The 14,017-nt window shown below is 51.8% G+C and overlaps 3 protein-coding genes across 3 annotated transcripts; all 3 read right to left on the bottom strand.

Annotated features, from left to right (window-relative positions):
- Positions 1 to 2,028: 2,028 nt before the first annotated feature.
- On the bottom strand, positions 2,029 to 3,870 carry BROUX77_001992 (uncharacterized protein; the record flags this gene model as incomplete). The annotated part of the gene is made up of 3 exons (XM_073746482.1): positions 2,029 to 3,179; positions 3,246 to 3,582; positions 3,691 to 3,870. The coding sequence occupies 3 exons, from the start codon at positions 3,868 to 3,870 to the stop codon at positions 2,029 to 2,031; spliced, it is 1,668 nt and encodes a 555-aa protein (XP_073607074.1).
- A 771-nt stretch (positions 3,871 to 4,641) lies between these two features.
- BROUX77_001991 (uncharacterized protein) lies at positions 4,642 to 5,028 on the bottom strand (the record flags this gene model as incomplete). Its single annotated transcript, XM_073746481.1, has 1 exon — positions 4,642 to 5,028. One exon carries the CDS (start codon positions 5,026 to 5,028, stop codon positions 4,642 to 4,644), a length of 387 nt encoding a protein of 128 aa, XP_073607073.1.
- Positions 5,029 to 7,570: 2,542 nt separating this feature from the next.
- Positions 7,571 to 10,490, bottom strand: BROUX77_001990 (uncharacterized protein; the record flags this gene model as incomplete). The annotated part of the gene is made up of 2 exons (XM_073746480.1): positions 7,571 to 9,697; positions 9,768 to 10,490. 2 exons carry the CDS (start codon positions 10,488 to 10,490, stop codon positions 7,571 to 7,573), a joined length of 2,850 nt encoding a protein of 949 aa, XP_073607072.1.
- Between the last annotated feature and the right edge of the window lie 3,527 nt (positions 10,491 to 14,017).

Below are 14,017 nucleotides of genomic sequence, written 5' to 3'. Positions count from 1 at the left end.
GCGTGCTAGGAAATCCCTCTCCACGATCTTCACATCTACAACTACCAGTATCCGTGACGTACTTGAATCTGGGCTTCTAGTAAATCTTTGCGCTTCCAGAACAACCGGAGTCCGGCCACAAGCCGCAGGGTACCTGTTGGGTTTTTTGTCGTAGTTATGTAGATAACGGCGAGCAAGTCTCCGCTTCTGAAACTGGCCAAGTGGATTTAGCCGTAGTGTGACACACGCCTATAGGAACAAGTGCAGGACCATATAATCACGCAGTGACATGGCAACATATAGAGGCATGTACATACAGCTCTCATTTGGGGGCAGCTTGTTTGATACGGATGCGGTAGGGCAATAGCACCGTCGGGCATCATCTCGGCTTTCCTACGGGAAAACACCAATAGTAAACAGTGGCCTGGAGGCTCTATCCAAGTACATAGAAACTCAACATAACATAGACATGGAGATGGACAAGTTCTATGTGTAAGGAGATAACCAACCATGTAAGTTCGTATGTACATACATACATATGTACACGCCCTTCGGATAGTCATGGCCCTTCCCTTGCAGCCCCTTTCCTTTATTCTTTTCTTCTTTTTCTCCTGCGGCTGCAAAGTTCCCATGCTAGTTGCACATCAGCATCAAGAATCAAGGTTGGTCGCTTGTCTCCTTTTGCATGATGCTCTGCTTGTACTAAGATTCACGTGGTTAAGTTAGCTCTAGTTCCTCTTTGTAGTCTTGTCTTTCCTGTGTGTGGTTGGCAAGACCATGAGAGAGGAGGATACCGATAGACGTATACATACCATGAGTCATCTCATGAACTGGCCCAAGCTATGTATGTATATGGACTCAAGCAATAGCCTCTACGGGACCTAAGCCCAAAGGCCAAACGAAGCCAAGCCTTTGTTGTGCGTCTAGACAACCTGGCGCGGATCGATATTGATATTGCTATTTAAAAATATGTATGTACATACAGACACTTGGGCTCCTGGTGACGCACGTATACTTCTGTGCTTCGAGTGGCCAAGAGACAACAACGGGATGACTATCACAGAGGCTCAGTTCGCCACATGTGCTGCTTGGCTGACTGGCTTGGGCAGAGTTCCCTGCCTTTGCTCTTGTATCAGCCTCCCGTGAAGCTTTGGGTGTGGAAATTGGTGCCTGTTGGTCTTTGTTTCTGGGCCAAAAAAGTATTACGTGCAAGCATGCCTCTCAACTCCGGTCAAGATCTCCTTTGGTGACGCACACCTGCGGACTTAAGCTATGCCCATTCGGTTGTTGTTGATATAAACAATGCTGTGCAGTGCCCCCTTCACCGGGAATCCACCAGACCCCCCAGTCAAAATGGCAAAGTCAGATGCAACAGCATGTGTTTTTCATTCCAGCCCGAACCAAGGAAGAAGAGAGAAAAAAAAAGAAATCAATATAGTTAACTACCGGTGTCTGGAAAACAAGTTGACCCCGATATGAGATGGTCCCTCGCTTGCCTCACATATCAAGCAGAAGCCACCCTGTGCACCACACTCCTTCGTGTGCCCAGCCCGCTCCTCAATTCCACCGATCCTCCGCTCCACTGGCCCTCCGGCTTAGTGCTCCTTCGATCCTCTTGTCTTCCTTTTCGATTCTTCTGCCGCGTCCGTGAAAACCCCGTTGTATGCCACCGGTCTGGAGGACCACTGGACTCCGGAACTCTTTAAATCACCGCGAGCATAGGTCAGAGAAGAATTTTCTTTAGCCACCAGTCGTTTGGCGCGCTGTTGTGGCGGTCGGTCTGCTCCGCAGGAGTTTCAATACCCAGCCATTCAAGAGTTTCCCGTGGCTTGGGATTGTGGTGGCCAACCCCGTGCTGTGCCTGTTTCTGATACATCTTGTAACTAGTCCAAGCGGACCAAAAGGAAGACCGAACGAGAAATCATACACTCAACTTGCTGACATGAACACTATGTATGCATCTTTGTAGTTTCTCATCACCATCACACCGCACTGCAGATGTCCAACACCCTTGTCTTAACCCAACGCCGGCACAACCTGCCCCTCACCTCAGTCCCGCACCATCCTACGCATCATGTCCTCCAAAGCCCAACGGCCCTTCTCAGTCCTCCACACCTCATGCGGGGCGCCCTTGACCGTCTCCCAACCGACGAGGTTCCGCGTGAGCGTCGCCAGATCGCGCTGCCACGTCTCCCACCGCGGCTCACGGCGGACCATTTCTCCCGACGAGACCACGCCGAGCCGCATGTCCCACTCGCGCAGCAGCGCGCGCGTAGCCAGCACCTCGCGCTGCGTCAGCGTGCGCGCAACCACGTTTTCCTGCAGCATTGCAAAGGCCGTCTTGCCACTCTGCCCTGCCGTCCGGCCCCAGACGCGGTCTGCCCGCGTGCGCCCGCGCATCACCGCCCCCGGCACGCGCACCACGCCCAGCGGCGACATGAGCCCGCGCAGAAACAGGCCGAACCCACGTCCGGCGCTGCCCAGCTGCGAGAGCTGCTGTTCGTGCACGGCGTCAATGAGGAGCAGGCCCTTGACGGTCTCGTGGCCCTGCTGCTGCGCAAATATGCGCGCGTATAGGCTGCCGGTGCCGGCGCCCGCAACGACCCACGGTCCGTGTTCGCCGGCGAGTGACAGCGCTTCCATCATAGATGCGACGGCCATGGAGGCTGAGAGCGGAGACGGCGCGGCATCGCTCCACGCGTATCCAGGCCGATCAATGAGGCAGTACCGGTCGATGGACCCGTTGTGCAGCGCGTGCTGGGCGACCTGCCACATGCCGTCCTCGGCTGTCTTTTCACCGCCGATGATGAGCAGAGTTGGCTGTTCTGCTGGGCGATGTTTCCGAATGCTGAGCGTACTGGGCGGAGCCCACAATGACGGGCCTGATGCTGGATAGTCGGGGCCTAAGGTGGTCGAGTCGGCACAGTACACGTGAATGCGGTACTTGCCGCCGTCAACCCACACTTGCTTGCCAGGCGGGCCGAGCGCAGCGTCAAACGATTGCAGAACCAGATTCAGCGTGCCGGATACCAGGACGACGAGAACGCAAGTGAGAGTGATGTTGGAGAGCACAACCTGCAGCCACTCAAGCGCCGTGCGCCGGTTTTCCGCGCGGCCGGTAAGCCGCTCTTCCTCTTCGGCCTTGCCCCATTTCACCGTAATGTCCACGAGGATGATCCAGAGACTGACCAGAAGGGCCCCTGGCGCAAGAAAACTGTTAGCCACGCACATAAACGCACTAGAAAAAACCAACAAGAGAAACTTACACAACGCGCTCGCAACGCCAACCCAGCCCTCTTCGATCCTGGTCTTTTCCACTGCCAGAACCAACACGGTATCCAGCACCAGCACCACCGCAATCACGACCGACAAGATGCGCGACGACTTTGCCGGCGCATCGAAAAAAAGGAGCACCGTCGTCAGCATGACCAGCGACAGGATGGTGTAGAAGAGCGAATAAAACACGGAGCCGCGCACGTTCATGGCCGGCGGCGTCGCAAACATGGAAACCAGCAGCACAAAGAACCACACGCTCGTGACCGCCGCTACCGTCATTGTCAAGAGCCGCAGAATCCGCACACTCCAGAGGTTATACGGCGTGACCTGCAGGAGACGCTCGTTTGGTTGGTTAGCACACGGAACACGCGCGTCCGAATGAGTGGGCCTAGCCACGGGGGGGTCGGGAAGGAGGGGGGGGTGGCCTGCGCTTACCGCCGGATCGTCGGGCGACAGCCATCGCGGCTGCGCTTCACTTTGCGCTGCGTCCCGCGCCGTGGGCGGAAGCAGCCGCGTGCGTTCGTTGGCTACCCTGTTCGCGGCGTCGTCGCCAGCTTCGAAGCCCAAGCCGGAGTCCGTCGACTCCGTCGGGCGGTGGTGCGAGCCCGGTGGCATTGTGCACTGTGATGCTTAGCTCTGCTGTCTTTTTTTTTTCTTTTGTCCTTCCGACGAAGAAAAATCGCAAAGGTAATTGTATCTTGGAGTAGGACCTGAAGTGAGTTCGCCTGGAGAGGTGCTGTGGATGTATATCGTGATATGTGTCGTAGTACAGACTTGGGAAGCTGCTTGATCTTGTTGCAAGAGGGAGACGTAAAAGCGCAAGTTTAAAAATCAGGGACACCGAACGAAAGGCCTAGATTTTGTATTCCGCATGCTGCCAAGTCGTCGTTCTCGCCTCTCTCCTTCTGGCCTCCTGTGCTCAGCGCGCTGTCCCGCAGGGATCACATCAGGCGCTCCTTGAACCACATCTCAACGTCAGCTTGACTTGCAACATTCACATGACGCCGTCTCACTGTCTCTCCTTGCTCACTCTTTTCAGTAGATCACACCCAGGAAGCCAGGCCTTTCTTGCGTGGAAACGGCCGCCTTTGCCACTAGCGGAACTCCCAAAATCCCTTTGTAGTTTCCTGCTACTTGTCAGAGAGGCCTTCAACCTGCAAATGACGTCGTCGACAACTTCTCTTCCGCAAGCGGCAAATGGGGTAAAACAAGTTCTATCAAGCAGAAAAAACATAACTATGCTTTTATTTCCAGTACAAACAACTACAAAACGGAAGCCATGCCCATCTTAGCTCCATAAACACACAAATATCCCGAGTGATGTAAAATCAACTTTCAAACAAAAAACTCCATCACCATTCCATCTTGATGTCCCGCAAAAGTCCACTATGGGCTCACCCCAACGGGAGAGCGCCCGCGCAGCGTAAGCCACTTGCGCAACCGCGACGAAAACCGCTCGCTACGACTTTGTCCACTGCTCTGTACCACCTCCGCACTGCTCTTGTCGTCGGCTGATAACATCGAATCGCAACCCACATGAGGTTGAAGCTCAAAGTAAGTTGGGCTGTGGCTCCGCCACATCGCGCTGTCCGAGACAACATGGAACTGGCCTGCCTTGTCACGTACTTGGCAGGGCATGGGTTCAAGACCAGGTGGTGTAGGCGGAGGTGCATGGCTGGGTAGGTATTCCATAGTGATACTGCGGCTCATAGTGCTGGTCGAACGTTGGTGTTGTGGGTATCTTCCCGAGTTGGCGGTTGGCCGGCGCGACATAGAAAACGAAAACGATGAGTTTGACTTGTGGTGGTGAGGTCTCTGTGGATGCCGTGGCGGATGGTCGCCGGGCTGTTTGCCCGATGATGTGCGCTGCGGGATAGTCATTGCCTCTTCCCATATGCAGCGGAGAGAAGTCGAGAGATCGACCGAACGGTGAGAAGATGAACGCATTTTGTGGTTGCCGGTAAGTCTATGGGTGCTGTTCGCCGAAGAATGTGCACCTGCAAAAGAATCACAAGGCTTAAAAAACAACTCAGAGATAGATGGACGCGATGAGTGTGGCGGGTCTGCGTTTGGTTTGGTAATTTTCTGTTTAACAATGGATGGTAAACTTGTGATATTGCTTTTTGTTGTCAATGTCTGATTGGAGTTTGTTTCTGTTGTGCAGGGTATCAAAGTTGTAGAAGAGCAGCGCGCGGACAGTGTAGACTCGTTGGCCGACGGAGCAGAGATGTCCGGTTCTTTAAACAATGTAGAATGGAGCCAACTCTGGCAAAATTTGGTTGTTGGACTCCCCCAATCTTCGTTGCACCAGCCACTTCCAAGACTTCGGACCTGTAGTCTCCTCGCATTATTCTCATTTCTTACTGCTCCACCTCTCACGTCAGGTACAGACAGAGGCATATTTTGACAGCCACGGTCGCTATGCCGACAGGCCACAACAGACTCAAACCCAAACTCTTTAGAGCCCATGTTTGTTGTTTGCCCTTGGCCGTCTCTGTCTCCCTTGCATGGTCTTAGTGCATGGCATCCCTCGGTCGCCCCTCCGTCATTCAGCACCGGTCCCTTGCTGTCAACGCCGCGTTTTCCTTGGGTTTGTCCCCTGATTTCTCCATGCCGCTGAAGCACTGGTAGACTAGAAAGCATGCCACCAAATTCTGTGGTAGTAGGAGGAATTGTCGCTTCAAATGGCGTTGTCAACGCCCCAAGAATGTCTGGGTGCCGTGCTAATTTAACTGGTAATGGCAGAGTTGATTTCGATGGTGACAATGGCAGCCCCGTCCTAAAGTCCTACTCGCTTAGCCGGGGATGTTTTGTCTCGGCCTGTTCAGGGCGAGTTTGTTCGACATTACCAGCCCAGAACATGTTTCTGGCACTGTCCATCCGGGGTCCGTTGTCTTGGCAGTCAGCCGGAATCCACCAAAATAAATGACCGCCGAAATCTGGCGGCGCCGATACTGCCCCTACACTAATGTCTGCACAGGAGGGCCCGGTGCGGCTGGCACCAGATGTAGACCTCGATTCTGACCTTGAAGAGGATGAGGGGTTGGTGACTGGCAGTTGTCTCGAGGAACACGGATTTAACAAAACATGTCCGGCAGTTGGCTGGGACGCACTCTCCACCGCTGCGACTCCCCTCACGCTCCCGTCGCAGCATGGAGGCAGCTTTAGAGAGAAATTCCGGTGTGGCGAGCTCTGCTTCTCAGGGAGAGTGCGATATTTTTCCAGTGAAGAAAGCGACAACGATGTGGTGAGTCGGACAGGGGCCGACGGATGGCTGTTCGTGTTAGCGGCCAAGGGCGGTAAAATGTGGACCAGCGACTGGGTGTAAGGCAACGGAGACAGAGGGAGGCGGCCTGTGTCTGTCTTTCGAGTCCGTCTCAAACGAGCGGGATTCAGTGTTGATAGGGAGATATGACGATGGGATTCGTTTAACATCATTTTGCTGGCTGGCGGAAGTGAGCATCACGCGTAACCACCGTGTTATTAGCCAAGGAGTGGGCGGCTGGTGGAAGATGCAAAAAGATGAAGATCGTAGCAGTGTATTGGGAGGGAAAAAATAAAAGGAAGATGGGCAAAGAGGAGTATTGTGGTAGAAGACATATATACCGCTCGTTGTGTCCACGGCAACTACTACAATGGGAGGAAAACTCTTCACCACCTTCTACTTCCGAGTTTTATCATTTTCAGGCAAACATCTCTTTCATGTTCATTTAATATCCCCTACAGCCGAGAAAGTGTCTTGATCTGAATACAAAATCAAAATCGTGTATAGTGATGATGTTCAAATCATTTTGTCAAGAGATGCATGCTCATAAGCAAAACAAGATAATGTTTCCTACTAATAACTAGCTAACTAGCTAGTTAAAAAGAACAGAAACATGATATCGCCGAGGAAGCAGAACATCGTCGGCTAAAGCAAGACAGCGGCGCAAAGATATCGCGAGCCAAGTGCAGGTATTTTTGGTGAATCAAAAGGGAAGCCAACACGGAACGAGAAAATAAACCATAGATTTGAGAGTATCGAAATAACAAAAACGCGACCAGAAGCAGCTATGAATAAGAAGTGAAAAAACTAACGCGGAGGGCTAAACGAGAATCCGGTGTCAGGGCTGTGGAACAAAGAAAATGAAGGCTGCGCTTTGAGTGCATCTAAAAAGGGGAATCCAAGGACAAAACAGTGTATAGTATGGCGTGAACAACGTGAACATAGCCAGAGTATTGAGGCATCATAAAACAGGGAGTGAGGTTTTGAAATCTGCGTACAGCAAGCGGCAGGTCTTGGTAGAAAACCCTATACCTGTTAAAATTATACGCGTTAGACCAGTGAAGTCGGTTCCCACGAAGCATGGGGCTCATCAAGGCCTTCGAGCAAGCGCCGAGCCGCAGCCATCCGCTGTCTGAGCACGCGACTGTCGGTTGACGTGCGGTCAACCTCGCTCAACTTCAGTACACATTGACCCAGACTAGCGACAAGCTGCTCAACCAGCATCTGGTCATCGCGTTGGAGCATGGCCATGGAGGCAGTGGTGCTCATTTGAGAGTCGTTGATGCGGGGAGGAGTGTATGTGCCATTCTGACCAGGCAGACCTTGCCTGGCAGCAGTAGAGGTGGCATCACTCGTAAGTTGTTCGCGGATATCGCTCAGGTCGTCTCTGTCTTCTTCCCCCTCAGTGTTGGGTGAATCTCCGGGAGTCGGGATGCCTGCATATGGGCCACGATTACTCGTGGCAGAAGGCAACGTGAGTGACAGGCGCTTCTTGCTAACGAGAGGAAAAGATCTGTTTGTCCCAGTAGAGTCAAAGGAGGACGTCGATGGGCGGTGGCGAAAGGTCGACGTGCTGACAGGTCGGCGGATCATTGGGCCGCGTAGAGCCGGATTCGAAGAAGACATGGCAGACACAGACCGTGGTATGTCGCTACCAGCATTGGTACGGAATGAGCTCACGCCACGCCGAGTTTTGGTAGGCGATGAGCGATCATGAGCCTCTTGTGCAGAAACGAATGTGTCAAGACTCATGTGGGATGCATGACCAGGCCTGTTTTTGGCAGAAGTACTATTACTCCGTGGCGCACCCGCGATCCCACTACCACCTCCGCTGCCAGAGGCACTATCGCTGCTATTATTGCGAGTGAGTCGGCTGTGGCGGCCCTCATCGGCAGTTTCAAAGGAAGCCATGGTGGAAATAGAATCCGCGCTATTGCGTCTGTTGATGGTCTGAGTATGCATGGGCCCCCGAGTCGTTTCAACAGAATCCTCTGAGCTAAAGCTTCCACGTCGTTCTCTCTCCAAGCGCTGCTGTCTGATGGTGCCCATAGCACTGTGGAGGAAGAAGTGCTCGTAGTCAAACGCGTCCTCGCGGTCTTCGTGAGAAAGGGGGAGCGGTGCGTCGTGGTACATGGAGTCGCCGCTATCACTGTCGTAGTCGGTGATGGCAGTAGCATCTTCATAACCATCCTCGGTCCGCATGTCATCGTCTATTTCGTTTTGGAGGCGGTGCTTGATGATTTCCTGAAACATGTGCGAGTCTGGTCCACCAGGAGGAGTAACGCTTCGATTGACAGGTGTCATAGAACGCTCGGCATCCTCATATTTGCTGCTGGTTGTTGAATCCGCATCGTTCACATCATTGCCGCATATACTGCCATGCTCAAGCTCAACAGGCGACATTTCTTCGTCACTGGAAATCAAGACTTCACCTGACCAAGCGTGATTTTGCGAACTAGTTCCAGCAGGTGTCTGGGGCTCGTTTGAATGGTTCTCGTCTCCTGTTTGAATTGTGGTTTCGTCCTGAACAATGCCCTCTGATTTTTCAGTTCCGGATGTTGTCTTGGGCTCTGCATACCATTGGTCGACTACAGCGTACGTGAATGGACTAGGGGTACGTAGACTCTGTAGGCTTTGTCGCTTCAAGCTATCGGCCCGTGCTTGTTCTCGTAGGGCGGAAACCTTGCCTTTGAGATCCTTGACTTGGTCTTTGATGTCTAATACTTGCATGGCAGATGTTGAACGAGAAAGGCCCCGGTCAGGAAACTGGAAATGGGTAGGAGAAAGCAATCCATCTGCTTGGCCACTGTTTCGCCGGGAACCGATGCTCATGGTATCATCCATCGGAACTCCTTGGAAGCTTTCCGAGCTGTCGCGTTTTGGTGTGATTCTGTGTAGAGTATCGTTCGAGTTTCGTCGATTGACAATATGGCGGTAGCCACCAGCAGCGCCAAATGCGCTCGCCGAGCGGCGCGTGTGTGTATTGGTGGTGTCGATGGAAGCCTGGTCGCTGTCGATTCGTGAATGTCCGTTGTAATCTACCGGGGGAGACATTGGGTCGATGGCGTGGCTCATTTTTAGTGGTGGTGACGGTGTTACTGACCCCTCGGAGTCCACAGGCGTCTCGGTCCCGACGTACAACGAGCTGCGAGCTCGGTTAAGGTTGCCCTCCATGCTCTAGGCGCGCAGGAATTGTTAGTTGTAATCAGGCAATGAACAAGGTTGTCATTTGAACGTCAATACTCACTGTCAACCGTCGTTTGGCATTGGCCAAAATTTCTTCCGCGCGCCGGCCTATAGAAATGGTCGAGAGACGGTCTTCATCATTAGGGTCGACCGTCAGATTTCTCCTTCCAGTGGCCAGGAGCACGTTTCGCAACATGGGGTCGGCAGAATAAGACTCTGCGACACTTTCCTCGTCGTCGCCTTGAAAGTTGCTGTCGCCAACACTTATTGAGTCGTCAAAGTCCTCAAAAAGGCCGTGGTGTTCGTTTGTAGTGATTGTGCTGGTTGAGTCGCTGCTGTTCCGGCGCTCATGCGCCAAGCGGGCCTTGGCCTTGATGCTTTGATAGGCGGCGCTGTTGACAACAGCATCCAAGGCCCCGGCTCGAAGTGCTGCTCTGCTCGTCATTCGGGGAGTGACTATAGGGGACGCGGGGGGCGATGAGCGCCCCACGGTACTCTCGACTTCTGTGACCTCGCCAATATCGGACAGCATGGTGCCATTGCCATAGATGATGGGCGTCGCTGGTGATATGCCGCTACCGACATTGATTCCCAAGTTGAAGTATTGGCTTTCCGGCAAAGCAAACGGCATGTCGCCCACTTGCGCATTTTTCCAAGCCATGAGCGCATCCGATCGGTCGTTGGAGGTGGATTGGTCGTAGTCCATGTCTGGCAAAATCATGTCGGGATTCGTGAGAGTAGGAGACGGAGGGGCCTGGTAGGCCACTTCCATTTGCGTAGCCATGATGGGCAGTCCGCAGCCTGAAGGGGGCGGGAGAAAGAAAGGCTGTGTTGGGGCAAACTTGATAGCAAGAAAACAGTTGTGCGACAGGTTGATTCGGGCGCTGGGCCTGGGAAACTCCGGCGAGTGGTGCGGAGTGGCTGTGGTGTCTGGTTTGTCGAGTTTGTTGGGGAGCAACAATTGCAGCAATCTGACAATTATTGACCTTGGGGGTTCAACACTCAAAGGGTGGCGAGACACTCGAGCGTTCTGGAATACAGGCTGCAAGGAGAAGAGGAGGGAAAACGGACACGAACAGCCCAGGATCGACAAACTAACAGCAAATAAGGGCGCAAAGAAAAAAATAAGGCGGTAGACGGGAAGCGATCGAAGAGGAAAGGCGCAAGAGGCGCAAGGCTAAGATTCCATGAAGCTAGTAGTTAACTATGAAGAAACAAAAGATCGGAGAAATAGGACTGATCGAGTAAAGACGGATGGATGTAAAAAGGTCCAGTCCAGTCCATACCCGCCACACGTGATAATGAGCGTCGTTCCCTACAGGGAAAAAAAAAAAAAAAAAAAAAAAAAAAGAAGAAAAGCAAAAAGCTGCGCAGTTTGTTTCGCTGGCGAAGCTGAGAGGAAAATAGAATAGGCACGTTCGAACGAGCACCGAAGCCAAAGAAGCACGGACAAAGAGGGTTCGCGGCCCTGGAAGTCTCAAAGCTTGGCTTAGGAGTGGCCAGTTCTCGAGGGGGTTCTCGAAGAAGTGTTCTCGAAGGGAGCGACTCGAGGTCGAGGTCGAGGTTGGCGGAGAAGAGGCGACGACAATGAAGGAGAAGGGGACGCCTTTTTTTCCTCCAGGATGTGTTGTGTGGGGGCCCAAGTTTTTGGCGTTCTGCAGGCACCTAAAGCCGAGGACACACGTAAAAAAAAAGTCGTGATACTTGGTGTTTGGCAGGCGCAAGCAGGATCTGGAGCAGTTGCCGTGAAGTGGCGGGGCGGGTCGGTCTAGCCAACTGGGGCGCTCCTTTCTATTTGTCTAGTTATTGGTACGTGGTACTTTGCGCGTACTTTGTACTCGTTCGGCGGCGCGTGAAGCTGGCTGGCTGGCTGGTCTTCGGTTATCCCGAACACAAGGAACCCGCGAATGGCGAACTGAATAGACAAGAGAGACACACCACGTAAGAAAGGAGGAGAACCAGAGCCAGAACAGCACAAGGAACAAAAACAAAGCTGATAACCCGACGGGACAGAAAAATAAAGCCTATAAACTTTGTCTTTGCACGGACATTGATTGCAAGCCTCTCCAGCCCAGCCTACTCACACCAACTACCAGTACCAGAGAGCTTTGGCCTTTCTAGTTTAAGACCTGGCCTTCCTTACACAAGCACTCACTAACTACTTGCTACCAGCAACATTCCTTCTTTGGCAACACGCAAATTAGCATCCGGCGTGATGTGATATCAGGGCCGCGCTCAAGAGGCACTGTCCCTAAGATTACGGAACTGTGCAATGTTGCACTGAAGATGCGATGTCTACGCACAGGCGGGCTGGGTTACATGTGCATGTTGTTATTTACATGCAAATATATGTATGTACATGTCTGATCAGGGTTCTCTATGTTCGTCCCCTTTGGCTTCCCCTCTAGCTTCCAGCCTGCGCCTGTGCTGCCCTCTGCTCCGCAGAATCTGGTACCCGATGGCCGTTCGCTTCCAAGATTTCTTCAATGTCCCAGTTGTCCCTCCCCTCTGTCGATCAGGAGCTGTCACGGAAGAAGCTCTATGCCTTCCGCCAGGCCAAAAGGCTCTCTTTGCTGGCATCTGACCACTGCAAGGGAACAGCAAAGCACCAAGTGCGCCTTCTCAATGGCTGCGTATCATGTGGGGGCTTCTTCGGGGGGGGAAGGGGGCCATCGGAGCTTAGGTCCAGACGACGTGTGTAATAATAATTATGCCCGTTGTGGGGAATTCAAAACACCACATGAAGACATCGCCAACCAGCAATCCGGTGAAATAAGCCTACGCGCAAATATGCAATGTCCGTCAGCATTGCACGCAGCGCCTCTCGTTCATGATATTCTCGTCGCTTTCAAAATGCCGCATCTGTCCTTCACTTGGGTCGAAGGATGGAAGTTCGGTAAGGGAAACACTTGGGCCTCTATAGCAACCGAAAACGTACCTGCATAAACACCCAGTCTGGAGCCCCTGGCCAGGTGTATAAACTAACTACCCCCTCTATACCTGAATATTTGCCATTGTTGCTTCGCTCAGACGATCTGGCCCAATACTCAGCATGCTTGTTTATGCTTTGTTCAGGGGGATCACATTTCTGTCCTTGTCTTTGTTTACTTTTCCACCATGTGTCTCTCGCTGTTCCAGCGAGGCCAACAACAGATACAAAATCCTCCTCATTCCTAGCTGAATGTCTAGGAAATAATCAGCACCCAACACGTCCCAATATGGCTGTGATGAGCAACCGCATTTTGACGAAAAATCAGAAACCCCGCTGTCCCTTGTTGAAGGCGGTAGCAACTAACCCAAAGATTGTCTTTAATTGTTCATTATATGTCACGATATGATCGATTTTCAAACTTCCAGGAAGTGGTCTTCAGCTTATTAAAATGCTAAAATCATATTCTACAAACTTGCCAGACAGTGATTGCTGGCAAGATATCATCTACACAATTATTCATATCTAAGACAAACAATGTTAGTACAGAGCTTGACAAGAAATCTCGAGTTTCTAAAACAGAATCGACATCTAGAGGAGGTTTGTTAGCAAAGAGTGATATTACCAAGCTTCAAGTACAGTGGATTCCTTTTCTTACCTTGATGGATCAGGGAAAAAAAAGTAGTTTCAGTTCCAAACAGCTTCCAAAAGGCCGCTGAGAGGTCAAACAGTGTGAATACAAACATCACTTCCAGAAGAATTATACCACGCATAGCTATTCATGCAAATAGACTTTGTATTTACCTGAACAATGGTGTTAGAAACTGTTCAATCGCCAAACTATATTGACAGTGTGTTCTGGCATTACACGAAAGCTCGGTTCGGGTGATCGGTCAGATGACGAGTTCTCAACAAGAGGTCCTGCCAACAACACCACAGGATGTACATTCCCGTTTGTTTCTGGTGAAGCCGACGTTACTCGATTGTGTCCGCCCGTTCGTCATGTTATCATCATCAGATCCCGAATCAAGCACTATCGCTGTCAAAAAAGCCACTGCAACTAACAGATGTTGAGATTTATGTACCTGTGAAAATTCTAGTTAGATATTGTTCACATCCAAATCGTTCGTTTGAAAGAAGGAAATGGTAAAGTGTCTTGTCAGACAAGGCTGAAACTAAATTACAACGTAATCGACATAGTATGTTCGGTTTGAGGAATCCCAAGTCGTATAATTCATCACCCAAGACGGGGTAGGAGGAGGGGAGGGGGAAGTGTGGAATGGTGTCAAATTGGCCATCCAAGGTTGGACTAACCTTTTGAATTTTTGCTGTGGAGCAAATAGTGCAACGAAGTTGAAGGCGCATCGTTAATATTCTAGCCC

The sequence above is a fragment of the Berkeleyomyces rouxiae genome (genome assembly GCF_048999995.1).
Source record: "Berkeleyomyces rouxiae strain 22BRR77 chromosome Unknown BrBRR77_ptg000002l, whole genome shotgun sequence".
Classification (NCBI taxonomy): Eukaryota; Fungi; Ascomycota; class Sordariomycetes; order Microascales; family Ceratocystidaceae; genus Berkeleyomyces; species Berkeleyomyces rouxiae.
This window is presented reverse-complemented; position numbering and strand designations above follow the sequence as displayed.